The sequence below is a fragment of the Miscanthus floridulus genome, chromosome 13 (assembly GCF_019320115.1).
Source record: "Miscanthus floridulus cultivar M001 chromosome 13, ASM1932011v1, whole genome shotgun sequence".
Classification (NCBI taxonomy): Eukaryota; Viridiplantae; Streptophyta; class Magnoliopsida; order Poales; family Poaceae; genus Miscanthus; species Miscanthus floridulus.
In genome coordinates, this window is record NC_089592.1 from 72,028,802 (window position 1) to 72,048,823 (window position 20,022).

Consider the following 20,022-nt stretch of genomic DNA (forward strand, 5'->3'; position numbering starts at 1 on the left):
GCATTAGGGGATGCCCTGGCACCGGGAACACAAAATCGAGGACGATGCCAGCGGTGTCCTTCAAAGGCTCCATTGTCTCCTTGATACGCTGTGCCACCTCGAACAGAGGCAATGCCTCATCGATAAGCACCGTCCCTTCGGACGGCGCTCCGGGCACCATCTGGTGTAGGGGAAGCATGCGCGCCATCAGTGGCGCCACCCTCCTTGCATGGTAGGCGCCGATGATCCCCGAACCCTTCACGCCCCCTATCCTTCAAAGTTTGGAGGGCAGCGAGAAGGTCGTCGATGTTCTTCTTCTCCTTGATCGGGATGCCCCACCTCCATGACCCTAGGGCCTCCTTGATGACGCACTCAGAGAAGACTGGCAAGGGGACGGCGGTGTCATCCTTGACATAGAACCATTGTGAATTCCACCCCTTGTTGGAGGTGGACAGACGCATTAACGGGTACGCATCTACCTGGTTGTTGCGGAGGTGAATGCCAACGTATCCCACTAGCGTGGGTAGCTCCTGCTTCCTGACCCGCCTCTTCAGAAGCTTGATGGCGAAGATATGCCACCATAGGTCGAAGTGGGGATCAATCCCCAAGAACCCTCACACAGGGCGATGAACGCCACAATGTGCTGGATCCTATTGGGGGTAAGGTGCTGCAACTCCACCAGATAGTAATCCAATAGCCCCCGAAGGAACGGGTGAGCCGGTATGGTGAATCCCCACTCATGGAAGTGAGCGAAGGACACAACATACCCTTCGGGCACCGACGGCTCATCCCCATCACTGGGAAGCCGCCACTCCTTAGCGGCAGTCAGCGGGCGAAGGAGGCCACGGCGAACGAGGCCCTCTAGGCACTAAGGGGTGATGCTAGATCTGCCCATGGCTCCATTAAAATGATTAGGAGGGGGTGGATACGAGTTCAACGGTGGTTACGAGCTTGACAGCGGCCGCGATGCGAGTATGGGAGGCTCTGGCGATTGGCGGCGGAGGTTGACGATGCGAAGGTGAAAAGGCAAAGTACATAACCCTAGGAGTAAACCCCGTGGTTTTATAGGGGCGATGGACACGAGAAGAGCAACCGTCTATCTCGATCTCCGAGCCTGCCATGACACACCGTCGTGTCACGCCGCGAGATACGCGCCAGCGATCCCTATCCCTTCCCACCAAAATCATGCCAGACGGTTTGTCATCCCGAGCGGATCGAACTCTTTTCCCACAGAGGGGACACGGGTCAGAAGATTTCCCCTCCAGCCTATATAGGCCTAGAAAGCCCAAGGGTCGGCCCAATAGTCTCGATGGCCATCCCAACGAGGGACAGGACCACGAGCGACTAAGATGTAGGTACGTGAGCATTAGTAGGGCCTTGTTCCACGATCGAGCCCCAGCCAGGTAGACCCTAGATGAAATCCCCGCGAATGGGATACCGGGGTTCCCTTAAAACTTTCCAGTTGACAAAAACCAAATCTCACAGCCTTACCCACGAAGGGTCCGAAATCACCCCCCAGACGATTCTATTCGAATCACCTGGGGGCTCAAGGGCTACTGTCGGGGACCTAATACCAGGGTACCCAATGAGGTGGGACTAATGACCATCGAATGTTAACGCTTCTAGTCAGACAAAGGGTAGTACTATGCTTCTTGCCTAAACGACGGAAGACTGGTTCCGCCTCGCCCGATGGCTAAGGGCTAGCTCCGCCTCGCCCGATGTTCGAGAGCAGGCTCCGCCATGCCCGACCCTCGAGGGTCGGCTCCTCCTCGCCCAACGTCTAAGGGTGGGCTCTGCCTTGTCCAACCCCTAAGGGCTAGACTCTGCCTCGCCCGACGGCTAAGGGCTGGCTCCGCCTCGCCCGATGATCGCACCCTACTCCTTCACGAGGACGAGCACAGGATACGACAGGACATTCTAGTCAACTATGATATCGAGGGCCATGCCCTGTGCACCTGTAGGAAGGTACCATCAGGATACGATGGGATGGGCGCTTTAGGTCCTTTCCGACGTAACAGTGCCTAAATAGTGTTGAAGGCGCCGACTTTTGTCCAATAGTGTAGTAGGCGCCGCCTTCAGTCCTCGGGCGCGAATACTAACACAGACATACGATAACCATTATGGTCCAAGATAGAAATCACATCATCTACAGTGATGGACGTATGGTCACTTCCCCTGTTACTCCCCAAGGGGTCACGGCGTGGCTCTCCGAACGCGCCGCACCGTCCACCAGCGTAGGATGGGACGCACCCACTTGCTAAATAAGGCTAGGGCATGACCTACGAAGATCAGTGAATACGCCATCTCTAACACGGTCTGCCATGTTAAGCAGGGCAGGCATAGGGAAAAAGGAAGACCTGGCTCTCTCGAAGGACCTTCGATACCTTTGGTATTTTCCTCTTTCTCCGATCTGTAACCCCTGCTCCCCCTTGGTCTATAAAAGGGAGGGCAGGCCCCCCCACCAAAGGGACCGACGTAGGATGGATAAGTTCAACACACATGACACTTCACACACGGCTGAGCAGCGACCAAGCTCTCGACGACCTTTTCGATCATTCCATCAGAGACTTGGGACTCGTCCCTCTCTCGACCGTTTGTACCTCTACTACGAACCATTTTCGATACTAATAACACGAGCAACAGTAGACTAGACATAGGGATGTTCAGCCTGAACCAGTATAAACCTCATGTCCTTTAGTGCACCATCTGGGCCTAATACACAATAATCATAAATTTACTAGCCGGTGTTTGTTCGAAACACCGACAGTTAGAAACTTCACCGGTGGAGTGTCCGCCCATAGAGTGCAGACAGCCAGACGGTGCCACTGACGCCCTATACAAAAAAGACTGGGTCTCACAGAGTAGACCAGACGCTGGCCTCAACTGGACCGGCGCATCCGGTCAGTAGAAACAATGAAGACGCTGGCTTCGGTCTTCGACCGGACGCTGGGTCACTTCGTGACCGGACGCTGAGTGGGTGCGTCCGGTCCCGCTGACGTGCAGCGCACAGAGGAGACGTTGAGTGACTGGACGCTGGGTGAGGCTGGCCGGGCATCATGAATTTTTGCGAATGGAACCTTACTGGAAATGATCGGACGCTGGGGTCCTGCGTCCGATCACTTTGAGCAGCGCGTCCGGTCACTACTTAAATGTACTGATGACCATTGAGATCGAGCGATCAGCATTTGAAGCCGATGACACGTGGCAAGCATCGGGCGACCAGACACTAGGGTCCTATGTCCGGTCGATATGACCGGAGCGTCCGGTCACCCCGTGTTGTGTCCAGTAAAGGGGTACAATGGCTCTATTTCGTGGGGGCTTCTATTTAAGCCCTATGGTAGGGTCTAGCTCACTCTCTTGGCCATTTGCATTGATATAGCAACCTTATGAGCTTAGCCAAAGCCCTCCCACTCATCTTCATAATAGATTCAACATCTTTGTGAGATTGGGAGTGAATCTAAGTGCATTGCTTGAGTGTTTGTATCTAGAGGCACTTGGTGTTCGTGTTTCACTATGGGATTCGCTGGTTACTCTTAATGGTTGCCGCCACCTAGACGGCTTGGAGCAGTGAGGATCATCGAGCTGAGGTTGGTGATTGTCTCCGGCTTCGATCGTGGTGATTGTGAGGGGTTCTTGATCTTTTCCCGGCGAAGAGCCAAAAGGTACTCTAGTGTATTGCTCGTGGCTTGTGTGATCCTCATCTTGTGTTGGTTGTGCGGCACCCTATTGAGGGTTTAGCGTGTGATGCCAATTAGCGCGTGAACCTTCAAGCGAGTGAATCGCCACAACGAGGACTAGCTTGCCGGCAAGCAAGTGAACCTCGGTAAAAATCATTGTGTCATCATTTAATTCTAAGGTGATTGGTCTTCATTGATATTGATTCTTGTGATTGATTGGTTCATTCCTCAACACGGTGGTATAACCATCTTACTCTCTCTCTCTGTACATTACCGCAAACTAGTTATCAAGCTCTTTAGTGTAGCTAGTTGTGAGAGCTTGTTAGTTTGGTTAGTGTGGCTCTTTAGTTAGCCTTTGAGTGCACACTAACTTAGTGTAGTGACATAGCCATTGTGTGGAAAGAAACTATAGAAACTAGAATTGTGGTAGGTGGCTTGCATTTTTAGTAGGCTAGCGCAATACTTGCTTTGCCTCATAATTGTCTAACCGGTTTGTTAAGTGTTGTTGTAGAAATTTTTAATAGGCTATTCACCTCCCTCTAGCCATTAGGACCTTTCAGTAGCATTGTCATTTGCCTTGTTTGGATCCTTATAGGTAGAAGTTATCTGCTAATAATTATTTCTTTCAGGTCTAAATAGGTATAGATAATAGACTAGCTAATTGATAACAACTAGCCCACTAGCTGATCAAATCAGACAATAAGTTATTGGTCAACTAGTTATTATCAGATACTGAATCAAACAGGCCTTAGCCCCCACACTGATTCTCCCCTGCTATATTTGCTTGCCACGAGATGTTTATAGAGGGCTCAAACGTTTGAGATATCACAAACTAGCCGGCTATCTACTGTAGCTGTCGTTAGGTCGAGCTAAAAGACACCTACGACATACGTGGTCCCTAGAAGGATCTGATGTAGGTTGTAACTGTTTTATTAGGTTGTGTTTATTTCCTCTTTTTTGTCGAAACTTTTACTATTTTAGCCCATCTTTTGACAAAATAGATCTAAAAATGCATGGAAAAAAGCAAAACCTGAGCTACTAAACTTTTGGCAAAACCTGGCTACTGAGGAGGGGTAGGGCACGCCGGTGAGGCCGCTGTTTGCCCCTCACGCACGCCGATGTGCACGAGCTCGGCGTACGGACGAGCAGAGGAAGAAGATGATGAGGGCAAAGCAGTCTTTGTTTGGTACAATGCTAAAGTTTTGTCATACATCTAAACACCGAGATATAAAGTTTGAACGCCTAAAGATTTGCAGCCAAAAGGTTAGGACCAAAAGTTTTGCCATTCCAAAAGCATCTAATCATCCTCTAAGTTAGATGGTTAGATAGCTACTAGGTTATAAACCGACAGGTTTGATTAGCTAGAGTTTTTAAGCAGTTCTTTATAAACTCTAGGTGGTCCAAGCAGACAATTCAATTTATAGTTGTCCGCCAAAAATAAGCATGGCTAGGCAAGCTTGGGAGGCACGTTGGGTTGTGACTTTTGGTGTTTTGCCCTATTCGCCTGGCTGATAAGCCATGACTGAAAGTAGTATTGATGATTTGTTGTGAGAGAAAAATACTGTTTATTGGCTGAAAAAGTATGACTTACAAGCCAAACGAACATGGTGTTAACTGCACGAGCTCAAGCTGTTTTTTTTAATCTTTTTAGAAGAGAGGTTTCCCATGCTTTATACAAAGTAAAATTCAGACATTAGGTTCAGTATGTATTCGAGGCGCGTCTGCCACAAGCATGAGTAAGAAGTCTACTCTGAACACTAAACAAATTTAACATTGGACTGTCAGCTAGCTACAACTTCATTTAATTAATTTTCTATTTAACACTTATCAAACTTTGTTAGACATGCATGTAATCGTGTTGTTGTCGTTCAGTCCATCAAAACTCACTAATTAAAAGACTAGATGCACTTACGACCATAAAGCTAAAACTCTTTGGGTAAGCAAAGATGCTCTAAATGTAAGTGTTGTGCTACTAGCCTACTAGCTTGTTTGCCCTCGGATTAGTAAAGACTAGGACATTAGATAAACAAGCGCTTCGTGATAAACAATGGAGAAAAGGACGTCACTGTTTCGCTCACCGTTCCGGCAAACTGTGAATATAGTACATGGCCTTTTGGCAACGAATAGCGCACTCAGCTTCAGCCAAGAACAAAAAAACACATGATAGCCTGGTGTGGACTGGGTACGTACGAACCAAGTCTAGTTGCCACGTCCTCTACCTATACTACAAGGTGGTCTTCAAAGTTCCAGGGATCCATCAACGGAGACACGGAGTCGGAAAGCTTGGGCAGTTGGGCCTTGCACTGGGGTGAAGGTGAAGGAACACATTTGGAGAAGCATGGGCACCGCCAGAGTTAAAATATTGGCTCTGACCTCTGTTGCAGTTCATTTGTATCCATCGACAAGACGACAACATATATTGTGCAAACATATTGCACTCACTGCATATAGTATTTCCACCGCGTAACAAGATCCGACCGGCAAGCTAAAAAGCTATCTAGCCATAGCCCATTAGGCCATTAGGTTTTCGAGATGCATGGACGGGCGTGCATGTCGTCGTCATACCATGTGGCTGCAGGAGTACGTACTATACTCCGTATGTGTGTGTGTACACACACACTGATATACAATGGCCGGCTGCCGGCAGCGGTAGTCTCTGTCAGAGTCGTCGTCTTCATAGGGATGCTCGCGCAACGCCATGAACGAGTTCAAGCAGGCCAAGGAACGCAAGCTGTCATCAACATATATGATCTCATCGACTAGCTAGCTCATATATAGGAGTTGGAGTATATGTGCTGCGGTGCTGAACGCACTGCAGCCCCGCTCGCTCTGCAGCGGTGTCCACCAAGCTAAGCTAAGGCATCTATCTATCATAATCATGGCGTCTCTGAGGCACCGCCGCGGCATCGGAGCGGCCAAGGGCTACGACGATTACATCCATGACAACGGCAGCGGGACAGCACCACCTGACACCGACACCGCCACGGATCCGGAGGAGGAGGACGATGACGAGGAGGAAGAAGAGGAGGAGGAGGAGGAGGAGGACGGCCGCCGCCTGCACCTGGGAGTCCAATCCATGACTGCAAAGGTTAGTACCGTTCCGACTCCGAGCTAATGGTTGTTGCCTACATGCATGCTCTACTCCGATGTTCGAATCTATTCAGAGTTCCTTGACAATTGGCATGTACACGGCCGCACGAGTTCAAGGGTTTCTGACTGTATGTTTCCGTTACTGCTCCAGGGCATACAACACCTGTGCTCTGAGCTCCTCGAAATCAAGAAGGCCTCGGAGCAAGACTTCAGCGCTAATGTTTATCTCAGCTACCTCTCCTTCATTAGGTACATACATAAATGGAACCCTCCTTCGTTCCAAGAACACCGCATCATACATACGAGCATGACCTGCTAATTAATTCGTTATCATATCTATCTTGATCGACGGCGGCCCAGGATGTTCCAAGAAGCTGGTGATCTGGACAAGGACGTTCATCACCTGAAGCGTCAGGTCGTGGCACACAGGCGGCTGGTCCAGCATCTCAGCACCAACTGCCTGTACTCATCGTCGTCGTCATCGATGGTGCTACCTGTTGGGGTTTAGTCCCACATCATGTAGCGATGGTGGGGGAGCACAACATATAAGGCGGAAGAAGCCCCCACCTATAAGGCTAGTCTTTTGGGTTGAGAAGGCCCAAAGGCCTTATATGTTGTCAGCTTCAGTGGACCTGGACCTGTGGGAGCGCAGGCTCGTGGTAACGAGCTGGGCCAGCTGTAAGCCAGCTCCAAGAACGTGAACTCGGTGGTCACCATCGGTTCCAACAATTGGTATCGAGCCCATGGTAAAAAAAAAAGCTAAACCCGATAAAAAATCTCGAGCGTCACATATGGCGGGGGCACCCCGATGTGTGACTAAGGGGGAGATTGTTGGGGTTTAGTCCCACATCATGTAGCGATGGTGGGGGAGCACAACATATAAGGCGGAAGAAGCCCCCACCTATAAGGCTATTCTTTTGGGTTAAGAAGGCCCAAATGCCTTATATGTTGTCAGCTTCGGTGGACCTGGGACCTAGCGCAGGCTCGTAACGAGCCGGGCCGGCTACAAGCCAGCTCCAAGATCGTGAACTCGGTGGTCACCACCGGTTCCAACAATTGGTATCAGAGCCGGTACCCATGGTCAGAAAAGTTAAACCCAATAAAAAATCTCGAGCGTCACATATGACGGGGACACCCCGATGTGTGACTAAGGGGGAGATTGTTGGGGTTTAGTCCCACATCATGTAGCGATGGTGGGGGAGCACAACATATAAGGCGGAAGAAGCCCCCACCTATAAGGCTAGTCTTTTGGGTTGAGTAAGGCCGAAAGGCCTTATATGTTGTAGCTCCGGTGGACCTGGGACCTATGGGAGCGCAGGCTCGTAACGAGCCGGGCCGGCTACAAGCCAGCTCCAAGATCGTGAACTCGGTGGTCACCACCGGTTCCAACACTATCTAGTTCCGGTTCCGGGGAGGAGGAGGCCGCCGACATGGACGGAATCCTCCTCCCAGAACATCAAGGCGAACGCGACGAGGAGCTGGAACTGGACGTGCTTCTGTCCGAGCACCGGATGGACGAGGCCCTCCAGCTCCTGGAGCTGCAAGGCCAAGCGCTGCAGACGATGCAGCAGCAGGCCGCTGGCGCCGACGACGACGCCGAAGCGATCGCGTTCGCGTCGAGCGTGCGCGCGCTGTCCGCCAGGAAGGAGAGGGTCGCCGGCAGCCTGGTCTCCGTGGCGCAGAACCAGCGGACGCCGCGGCCCGAGCTCCTCAGGGCGCTCTCCGGCCTCTGCAGGCTCGGCGACGAGGAGCGGGCGAACCACCTGCTCTTCGAGCTGCACCGCGCGAGCGTCGCCCGCGGCGTGGAGGAGCTGCGCGCGTCGCGAGGTCACCACCACAACAGCGGCGGCGGAGGCGGCAACTACATCAAGGACCTGGCGCGCGTGGTCTTCTCCTCCATCGTGCGGACGTCGAGGAGCTTCGTGGCACTGCACGGGCACCCGTCTCCCTACACCCCTCGGCTCGTCCGGTGGGCGAGGGAGGAGATGGAGGACCTGAGCGCCGCCTTCTCCGAGTACGTGAGGTCCATGTCGTCGCCCGCTACTGCCGCCCATAGCTTGGCTCTGGCGCTGGAGGCTGCCGAGTGCGCGGTCTCCTACTCCCCCCTGCTGAGGGCCGTCGACGTCGTCGCCTCCGAGCGAGACGTGGTTGGCCTCGTCGTGCCCTGCGTCCGAGACGCCGTCGCCATGTATGGCAGGCATCTCAGGGAGGTGGTCCGGCTGTTGGTGGCTTCCGACGCCTGGGTGCTCGGCAGGTTCCTCATGCCACCTGGAGTCGTGCAGGGTGCTGCTGGAGCACCGCAGGCTGAGTACTGCCTGCTCACAACCAACGGAAGGAAATTTGTCACCCTTATACAGGTACTATTACATATTTATATATAATGTATTGTTGTTCACAAACAATATGTGTGTATAATTGATGATTTGACTGGATGAACAGGAGGTTGTGGAAGACGTAGCGTGGCCGTTGCACAGTCTTGGGATTGGGACGAACGATTCATCAGTAGGCTTGCAGCTTGTGGCGGAGCTGTTCAGGGAGTACATGCACTCCATCGTGGAGCTCATCCCCAGAAAGGAAGCAGCTGCTCTCCAGCTCCAAGACGAAGCGACCGGTGACGAGCGGTACACGTGGCAGCTCGCCGTGCTAATCAACTGCACGACGTTGGTGTCCCTGTTTCCGGTCATGGCGTCCGGCGTCTTCAGGACACCATCACCACCGACGTCGGATTTTCCGGCGTCAGCGCAAAGGGAAGTCGACAGCCTCATCTCGCTGGTCAAGGAAGCGGCCGGGCAGGTGTGGAGCTGCTTCTGCCAGCAGTTCATACGAGACACCATGTCGTCGTCAGCGCAGGGCCGCCGCTTCGGAAGCGGAACACCGCCGCCGCAGGCGCAGGGCGCGATGACGCCTTCCGTGGCTTTCCAGGTGGTGTTCCTCCGGGTGAGGCGTCTGAGCGAGGTGTACGGCACCATCTTGAGCGGCGAGGACGGGACCATGAAGAAGCTGCTGCGGGAGCTGATGGAGGCGATGATCTGCTGGCTCTCCATCAACCTGGACTCGTGGGCCGTCCATGGCGCCGCCCAGGTCCAGCTCGATGTTCATTTCCTGCTGGAATTCGCGCGGCTCGGTGGTTTCTGCTCTGAGAGCATCAGGAGCGGCGCGATGGACTTGCTTATCAAAGCACAAGAGAAGGTGGCGGGTGGCGAACTGGATGGCGTCGATGAGGTCGGCGGCGGCGGCTGGGCTGCCGATGCTGCAAAACACGCCGTGCAGGTGCTGCTAGCAATGGGGGATGGAGACGTGGCAGCGGCGGACGCTGGGGAGGAATCCGATGAGATGGCAAGGAGGAACATCAGTGACGAAGAAGCAGGCCAAGAGGAAGCACCCGAGGATGAGGACGAGGATGAGGATGAGGACGAGGATGAGACAGGGGCTACCAACAAGTCCAGCGACGAGTTCATAAGCCTGGAGGACGAGGAGGACGAAGATGACGGCGTAAGAATGCCTCCTCCTGCAGCTTTGTCATCAGAGATTCAAAAGCCCGGGTATTCAGAAATGGACGATGGAGAAGAGAGGACGAATATTCGATCAGGCCATCATCCCGAGCTTGAGCAGGGCGGAGGTGACGGCAATGTGCGAGTTGGTGACGAGACACAGGATGAAGAAGGGATGTGCCATGATGCCATACAGCAGCAGATTGAAGAGCAAAGCAGCAGTAGCTGGGAGGACATTATTGATGGCGAAGCAGGCGGCGGTGGGAGCAGCAGGACGCGGCGTCAGTCATCAGCTCTTGTGATGGCGGCAGGGAAGGATGCTCCTAGCCGGAGCAGGAAAAAGAGGGAGACAGTGAGCAGAAGCAGCAAGCCCAGATGGCATATATAACTGATCATCAATCGAACTATAATCCTCCTAAGATTTGTAGGGTGGATAGCTGCATAGACATGTATCTGTAATATTATATGCATTATTCACAGGATGCATGGTTCTTAACGATGATGTTTATAGTGAATCTTCTTCTTATTAAGATGCATGGATGCATCATCCGGTTGGTAAGCAATTTCTGCAGGAATGAAGAAGCAAGCAGCTAACTGATCGATAGGCTCAAAGCCCAAGCATCTGAATTCTGAAGCTAAATTGAAGCATAATCACGTCCATAATCACATAAAACGGGTACGAAAGCATCGATCCTCGACCCAGGAACGTCCGAATAGAGGGGGGTTCTCATTTTTTAATCCTGCAGTGCAAAAATCTATCGCACGTAGCGTATCACGCTTCCAGATCCTGTTCTTCGACCATAGTTCACAATTTTAACAAAATTTCATCGAAATTCGTAACATCACTTTTTCGTTGGGTTCGAAACTTTCTTGATGCATTCTAGCACTGAGTGAACCAAGGGAGTTCCTTCTATCGGCGTGTTCGTTGATTGGTTTCTGGGCTGATTTGAGTTGAATGGTGCTGGTTTATTGTAGGAGAAAAACACTGTTGGCTGGTTAAATAAGTCTGGCGAAAACCATCAAGCAAACAGGGTGTATATCAATACGAGTCCGACAGAGCTCCTGCCGACCGTTTCAAAAAAGTGAATCGAGGGAGTACTAACTTTGCTAGTCATTGGTTGACCATGTAATCTAGCGTCGCTCAAACTCTTATTGTAAACCTGGAAGGCACTGTCCTTCCCACCCACCGGGTCACCCCGTGGAACGAAAATAAGTGAGGATTTGTTGACCCCTCAAAGCTTGACCTAAAAAATTCCACCACGATAAAGTCAAAATGATCGATCCAGAGTTAATTCCCTCCCAGGCTTAGGCTTTTAAGTTGGTTCAGTTTTCCTTCAGATTCTGGTATGGACTAAGGCCCCGTTTAGTTCCAAAATTTTTTGGATTTTTGCTGCTGTAGCACTTTCGTTTTTATTTGGCGATTAGTGTCTAATTATGGACTAATTAGGTTCGAAAGTTTCGTCTCGCGATTTCTCACCCAACTGTGCAATTAGTTTTTTTTTCGTCTACATTTAGTACTCCATGCATGCGCCGCAAGATTCGATGTGACGAGTACTGCGCAAAAAATTTTGGGTTTTGGGGGCATCTAAACGGGGCCTAAAGTCTTGTAGCTACAGTGCTCAGCAATTCGGACCGGCCCAACTTGGCCCATTTAGCGAGGTCTCACAGTAACAAATAAGAGTAAACTACTTGAGCCACAAAAAAGCCTCCCAAACTACGAAGCCTAGCAGCGTTAATCCACAGCTTAACAACTTCTTCACAACTTAACAACTACGAAGCCTAGCAGCTTTAGAAAAGAAAAAAAGAAGAAGCTTTGCTAGTGCATTCTTCTTTGTAATACAAATTGGTCTTCATTAGTTTCAGAGGAGAATCTAATCAGTGTATGCATGGCAATGCATGTACTCTCCTATAGGGAGGCATCTGGTCTTTTTTGCATCCCTTTCTTTTTCTAGCCAGTGCTTGCTGGGTCCCGATCATTCCCCGTTCGCTTGGTTTACACAGCCTTTGCGTACTGCCTGATTGCATTGCACCCCTACTTCAATATCGTACGACGTACGTTACGTCGACTTACGAAAGCAGCAGGCAACACTAATCTACAGTCAAGCTTAAGAGAGCCACACAAGTACTAGGGAGTATGTACATGCACTGGCCTTTTAGGAAATAGTTTAACCCTGTAATGTAGAGCATGTACATTATTGTGTCTGTGTCACCCTCGCATTTAGTATTTGTTTTTTTTTTAAAAAAAAACATCATGTCTCCCTTCTGGGCCGAGCCGACGTTGCTGTGAGCAGTACATGTTACTGGGCTAAGCTATTGCTAATTGGCCCATCTTTATGAGCAAAGCAGAGCGGAAAAAGTCTACGTTACCTCCTCAACTTTCGCGAAAGTCCGTTTTTCCTCCATGAACTCTAAAACCGGGCAAAACACCCCCTCAGCTTTTAAAACTGTTCATCTTACCTCTCTGGCTCTGTTATAAGCAGTTTTGAGGGCGGTTTTGTCTTTTTCTTTTTTATTTATTTTGGCTGAATCTTTAAAAAATCATAGTAAATCATAAAATAGAAAGTCTAATTTTGTTGGACTCCACATGAGTAGATTTACATAGTGAACTTATAATATGGTATGCTTTAGTACAAAGTTTTTACTGTGGATTTAGATCTATGTTTTTCTGTAATTAATTGGAATAATTCATAGCTGCAGTTCTATGGTCCAACTGTGATGAAATTTTTAAGATGAGCTAATTATTGTATGATTGAACTGTAGTAAAAATTTCATACTCACTGGATCATGTATAGCTTAGTTATAGATTTATTTATATTTAACATGCATAAAACTAAGTAAAATCTATAACTAAGTTATACATGATCCAATGAATATGAAATTTTTACTACAGTTTAAGCATATAATAATTAGCCCACCATCGAAATTTCTTCACAGTTAGACCATAGAAACTGCAGCTATGAATTATTTCATTTAATTACAGAAAAACATAGATCTAAAGGTACAACAAAAACTCTGTACTAAAGCATACCATATTATATGTTTACTGTATAGATCCACTCATATGGAGTCCAACAAAATTTGATTTTATATTTTATGATTTTTTTGTGATTTACTATGATTTTTTAAAAATTCAGCCAAAATAAATAAAAAAGAAAAATACAAAATTGTCTTTAAAATTGCTTATAACAGGATTAGGGAGATAAAATGAATGGTTTTAAAAATTGAGGGACGTGTTTTACCCGATTTTAGTATTCAGAGACGAAAAATGGACTTGGCTACAAATCGAGGGAGGTAAGACTTTTTTCCGGTTTCTTTTGCTCACTGCCCTGCACACACACTGCTGTAGTAGACTACTGGTCTAGAGGGACTACAAACTCTTCCTCCTTCCAGTAGGTTCCACCCCGTTTCCATCATCAAGGGATCGAGATGAACAACTCCACCTCGCCGGCGGTGGACTGGGGTGACGACTCGGCGGGGGAGATGGACTCTGAGGACGCAGCGCCTTCCTCCTCCGTGGGCATGGTCGTCGGCATCGCCATCAGCAGGATGATGGAGGTCGACGCCGACGGCCGCCACCCCCCGTCCGCCCCCGACGCCGACTTCTTCAACGCCTTCCCCGACGACTTCGACGACCAAGACCTCGACTGACTGCTGCCGCCGCCTCTGCTTTGCTCGCCCGGCCCCCTTCCACCAGGTACCTTGGAATTGGATCTAGGATAAGGATTCACGATCCGATGCACAGTACTGTAGCACGTCTTCTATTCGCAATCTAGCTTCACCGCATTACTTTAGCCGCACAAGTCAATTGTCCAGCACCTGAAGCTTTGCGCTAGTTGAATTGTATGTATGGTCAAATTGGGAACCTGCTCAGTTGCTAGTTCATTGTCTGGAGGAAGCGCCTAGCAGTACAGTATTTCCTTAGCAGACACTTATGCTGGGCGAGGTGTCTTCCCGATCCCCGCCTTCATAGCTGGGATTGATGATTTGCTCGATAGTGAACTATTCGTTTTTTTTGGAATAAGGGCCTGTTTGGTTCGTCTAGTACTACTAAATTTAGTGCTTTTAGTCACTTTAGTAACTTTTTAACCAAACGCTATGACTAAAAGCTACTAAAAGAGCTTTAGTCTTCTCTAGTAACTCTAGAGTTACTAAAAGTGATTAAACCGTTTAGTAGCTACTAAAGTTTAGTGGCTCGAACCAAACACCCCCTAAGCCTATGATTATGAACAAGCTATCTGTATTCATCTTCCATGCCATAGTTTGGTATGGCGCTTTAACTTGCCTTCGGAACACTTGTATATGATGGATGAACACCAGCAATACTGTACGGTACAAGTGCGGTGACTCATGATCCAGGTCTCATCATCCATGGATTACTTTGTGCTTGTTTAAATCTAAGGGATGGGGATGGTTGCTCCAATGGGTATCCGCAGTTCTCCTCTAGTTCAACTCAAAGAACTAATCAGACAAATTATTACCTCATTTCTGTTTATATAATTCATTAAGTTGAACTATTGGAGATCCGTGGATCGCTCCACCCTGTCCTTATTTCAATCCACTTGCTCTGGTTTTTCCATGAACACCTGTTGTATTGTATCAGCATTTACTTCCATTTACGTAACTAGGGCTGTTTTTGTGTCTTGTGAACACTGAATTATAACAATCGACATAGACGGTCGCTGAGGCATGTTCATTTTATCCATTCTCAGTTGGGGGTTGTATATGAACCTACCTACCAAGGAGGCAGGGAAGCACCAGGCATCCATCTCATTGTCCTCGTGTTGCAGCTCTAGTGGTGTTGTATTGTCAGCTGTGATCATGTAAGAACCTGACCTGGTACATTATGTATATAAGAAGAATAAAGAACCTGTTAACTTCTGTGGTATATAAGTTCATGGCAGAATGTTCTTGTTGGTTGGATGCTTTGCACGGTTGAGCAGTGTTGTAATGTGATGGTGGGATGAACTCGCGACTGCGTTGGTCGCATATGTAATGGTGTTGCTTTTTATTGGTGAATGGTGAACACAGATCTGAATGTACTTACTGATCATGAGCGTTTTTTACACGCTCAGCTGCCCTTGCTTTCTCAGTTCCTCTAGTGTTCCTTACTAACTTGATGGAATGATATTGGAGTGAGTAGTTGATGCCGTGATGCCACGCAGATTTGTTTACCAGAAAGGCCTGCTTTATCTCCCTCCTATCCTAGATCTCGTTTTTTATGTTGAAAATATATGGGGAAACAAATAGGACAAAATCTTTCTTTGCCTGTAATATACCTGAGATATTACTGCAAAAAATAAGGAAATGATGAAATGCAACAATAACAGGCTGCTAGTACATCCAAAATGAACGATTGGGCTTCTTTTGCTGCTTAGCCTTGGGCAGTCGCATCTGGCCCAATGGGCTACATAACGAATTGAGATTTTCCTTGCTTGGCCCGCCCGTCGTCCTCCCTCTTCTACTCCTTGCATTGCATCCTCTGTTCTTCTCTTCTCCACTACGCAGTTCGGCTACCAAACGAAAACCCTAGCCGCCGCCGCCGCCGCCGCTCTTCGTCGAGATGGGAGGCAAGTGCCCGCACCGCAAGGTCAAGAAGCGCCGCCTCTCGCACAAGACGGCTCGCCGCGGCAAGTTCCTCCTCAAGGCCGACGATGCCGTCTACGACGAGCTCGTCAAGCTGGCCGACCAGGGCAAGGACGCTGAAGCCAAGGAGCTCCCCGTCGATGAGGACCTCCCAGGCATGGGACAGTTCTACTGCCTCTACTGCGAGTATGATGTCCCCCTCTCCTCTCCTTCCTGTCCCTTCCTTCCACCGTTCTGCTATTTCGTATCCTCTGCTAGGTATGTGCCCGTACGTTGCTACGGGCAAAAAATCCATGCCATATATATTTCTCAATGAACACATTCAAGCAACGCTTGTGTTTATCATGGTTCCTAATTGAGCATTGGTGGAGCATGTGCTATAATTCATTCGTGGTAAAAGAACGACTAATCTAGACCAGATGGACTCTAGTGAATGATAAATCATGTTTATGTTTGCAAACTAATTTGAATTTCCATGTATGCATGATGTAAACCTTATCGTACTATCATGTAAAATGATCTTAAAATACTGAATGCTCATAGGTCATAGCACATATTCCAATCTCTTGCTATTTCATCATCCTCATTTGCCAACAATTATTATTTTTTTGTTTCCCTTCCTGGACACAAAAGAAAATATGCAATGGGATTCAGCACTGGAATTAGGCAACTGGGAATTTTCATGCACCCATTCTAGGATCATCAATTTGGTTTACTTCATCAAAGAATGGACGGGATAACTTTTATTTGTGATTTTCCTGTGGCACAAAATTGAATAAGTTTTGTATCTATGATGTAAACATCTACTATAACGGTATGTAGAAACTGAGAACTGTTCCTGCTGTACCGACTATAAAGCCGGCATATTTGAATCTGTAGAGCTTCTTGTTGATGGGGATGTCTGCGAGAGCCGACCATTTGATATTTACATTGAGGATGGACTGTGATTTCTTTCTTTGATATGCTTCACAATATCCAATTCTCTATTTGGGGGTAAACCCCCTCATAAATCTGCTAAACCCTCCTTGAAGTCTCTCTTTCACTCCTCTTTTCTCCCCCCTTATTTCTAAACTTTTCATACTGTTTCACCTTCCCTTAGTTGGGGGCCGGATCCACCGCCGGGGACGAGGTGGGGGCCGGATCCACCACCGGAGACGAGGTGGGGGCCGGATCCGCCGCCGTGGACGAGGTGGGGGCCAGATCCGCCGCCGGGGACGAGGTGGGGGCCGGATCCACCGCCGGGGACGAGGTGGGGGCCGGATCCACCGCTGGGGAGGAGGTTGGGGCTGGTTCCGCCGCCGGGGAGGTGGAGCGGGCCGGATCCACCACCGTGGAGGAGGTGGCGGCCGGTTCCATTGTCGGGTAGGAGGGGGGGGGGGGGGCAGATCCGCCGCCGAGGAGGAGGTGGCGGCCGGTTCCACCGCCGGGGAGGAGGGGGCCGGATCTGCCGCCAGGGAGGAGGCGGCGGCCGGATCCGCGCCCCCACGCGCGCCGCCGGGCGAGACGGGCCGTGCTCACTACCATGGTCAAGCCGCGCCGCCTTGGTGGGAGTGAAAGGGAGGAGGGGTGCCGCCGTGGTTTGAGGGAGGAAGGGCACCGCCATGGTGTGGGAGCGAGGAGGAGCACCGATGTGGTTGGAGGGAGAGGGAGGAGTGGCCGGTGTGTGAAGGAGAATCTGACGTGTGGGGCCCACACGTCAGTGAGTGGAGGGAGAGAAGCAGCCGGGGGTGTTTTGGTCCATACGGAAGATGTGTACACGTATACGGCCTGACAGTGGGCCCAGACACCCGAAAGACGTAGAAAATGGCAAGTATCAGGTAGAAGAAGAATTGTAATGGCAAGTTTCAGAATAGCTGAATTATAATGGCATATCACCAAAGTTGAATTATAATGGCGTAGATCCAAATAACCCTTTTTTTATCGCAGCCACAGGGGCTTCACCGCGCCTGTGGTAGATGGGTCCGTTTCATTCTTTTTAGTGGTATATATATACAGAAAAAGATAGAAGAAGATCATACTAGCTGTTCCTGAACACTCTTGTATTGTCTTATCCAAACAGTAGGGCTATTTCAGTGAGCTAGGGTTGGTTCATTTGATGAATTAGTTGTATGTACGTGCACAATTTGTAAGCTGCTGCCAACTTTTGTGCTGATATTAATAAACTGTGTGTTTCAGTTGAGTTGTCCAGTTTAGAGTAAAATGGTGAACTTTGGGTGATGTTTAGGTGGTTTGATGCTGCCTGGAATTTAACTGATAGTAGATGCCTTGAATTGATTTAGAGGGATTAGTAAAATGTGGCTACAGAAGGGCAGGCCTGGTGCAGTGGTGAGAGCTGTCTCACTGAGTCACCAGGTCGCGGGTTCGAAGCAGCCTCTCCGCAGATTTTGCGGGGGGAGGCTTGCCTCGGTTTTTCCCTTCCCCAGACCCCACTCATGTGGGAGCCTCCGGCACTGGGTCTGCCCTTTAGTAAAATGTGGCTACAATTTAAGGTGTGATTGCTGGCGTTACCATGCTTGTGATGAACTGCACTTATCTTGTAATTGTGCTATCTATAGTCTAATCTTCTACTGATAATCATATATATCTGGTATTGGCTTTGGCTGCAGTCGCTACTTTGCAAGTGAAAGCGTGAAGGATGACCACTACCGCTCAAAGCGCCACAAGAAAAGGTGATTCATTCTGTTTGCTCTAAGTAATATTGCTGTACTCATCATTCAGAGATAATGTTGAAGAAAATCTTCCCTGAACACATTTGATTTATGCTACCAATTGGCAAAACATGTGATGACCTGCACTTACTATGCTTGTTACATGGTCATTCTCAATTTCAATTGAAGAAAAAAGAACCGGTTGGTTGATATTGCTAGGACCAATGAATTCAGATGGTTAGAATACTGTAATACAGCTCTCTGCAGTTGACCTGTTATCTAGAGTAGAACAGATGATAAAACTTGGAGGGACCTTATTGTGTGGTTTGATATGATACCATAGCTAAATTAGTGTTGGTCCTGTGATAGTAACTGAAGGTTGAAAGCAGATATACTACATTACCAGTATGATCTTTCCCGTTGGCGGAACATGTGAAAAATCTGATGTAGGACATGTTCTGGTACACGTGAGCAGCATGATTCTGTCTGCTGTGGCGTGTGCTTTGTCTAATCACAAGCTTTGGATGATTGTAGGGTCAGGGTAATGTCTGGGCCAGCCCCACACACGCAACTTGATGCTGAACTTGCTGCTGGAATGGGAAAGCCTGACAATGGCCTGAAGCTTATGTCCATGTGAAGGAACCTCTTGTTAGTACTTGTTCCGTGTTTTTGTTGCTGTCGTACATCTGACGCTGCTTTGCTCAGTAATAGCAGAGTTAGTAGATGGTTTTTATTGTGCACAAGACTTTTGAAGTGGGGCTTGATCAGGAGGGGAGTTGTTTTAGAGAGGTGTCATGGGTCAATGTCTGTATCATGAAATCATTTACCGACCCATACTAGTGATGATGATGTCTCGTATCATTTGGCCTCAGATTGTGCGTTGTCTGCTAGGACTATGAAACACTAGAGTTGGTTTTACAGCCTGTCTGGTTCGATGAACACAAGCTACCAAATGTCACTGGTAGGGTTCGCGCTAGAGGCGGCCAGGACAGCAGCACTTGTCAGCTTCCATTCTTTGTGAAGATTTCCTAGATCTGTATGTATATTACATTATTACATGATTCTGCTTGTGCTCTCCGTGACTCTGGTTTTGGCTGCTGATGCTGATGGCAGGGCCCATAATTGTCTATTTTCCGTAGAGAGGAGAGATTCCTTGGGCTGTGTTGTGCTCATTTCATTTTGGATCTATCATTCTGTACCGGGCAAACGCCATCCTTGTCTGTCAAGCTCTTCGAAGGATGTCCTCCAGCAGGACGGGACCATGCACAGCACGGCACGTCGGCACGAGTGAGCACATCGTAGTAATGGATGGAAATGACTGAACACATGTACAGCTAGGTAGGTAGCCAAATCCCTCCTCTGCTCTGCTCTGGAAAGAAGAAGCGTTCAGTACAAATTATGATGCAGTTTCTTTGATCTCAAGCAAGCAATGGCTGGCTATGGCCTCGTTCACTTTGCAAAAAAAAAGTGAACCCGATGAATAGTACCACTTTCGTTTTATTTGGCAAATATTGTCCAATCGTAGACCAACTAGGCTCAAAAGATTCATCTCGT

General features: G+C 48.9%; 2 protein-coding genes across 2 annotated transcripts; both read left to right on the top strand.

Annotated features, from left to right (window-relative positions):
* Nucleotides 1-6,534: 6,534 nt before the first annotated feature.
* LOC136500012 (exocyst complex component EXO84B-like) lies at nucleotides 6,535-10,625 on the top strand. The gene is made up of 5 exons (XM_066495462.1): nucleotides 6,535-6,744; nucleotides 6,898-6,995; nucleotides 7,107-7,233; nucleotides 8,165-9,103; nucleotides 9,186-10,625. Exons 1-5 carry the CDS (start codon nucleotides 6,535-6,537, stop codon nucleotides 10,623-10,625), a joined length of 2,814 nt encoding a protein of 937 aa, XP_066351559.1.
* Nucleotides 10,626-15,713: 5,088 nt separating this feature from the next.
* Nucleotides 15,714-19,545, top strand: LOC136500419 (zinc finger C2H2 protein ECU02_0310-like). Its single transcript, XM_066495762.1, has 3 exons — nucleotides 15,714-16,006; nucleotides 18,427-18,489; nucleotides 19,003-19,545. Exons 1-3 carry the CDS (start codon nucleotides 15,798-15,800, stop codon nucleotides 19,103-19,105), a joined length of 375 nt encoding a protein of 124 aa, XP_066351859.1. The 5' UTR covers nucleotides 15,714-15,797; the 3' UTR covers nucleotides 19,106-19,545.
* The last annotated feature ends 477 nt before the right edge of the window (nucleotides 19,546-20,022 follow it).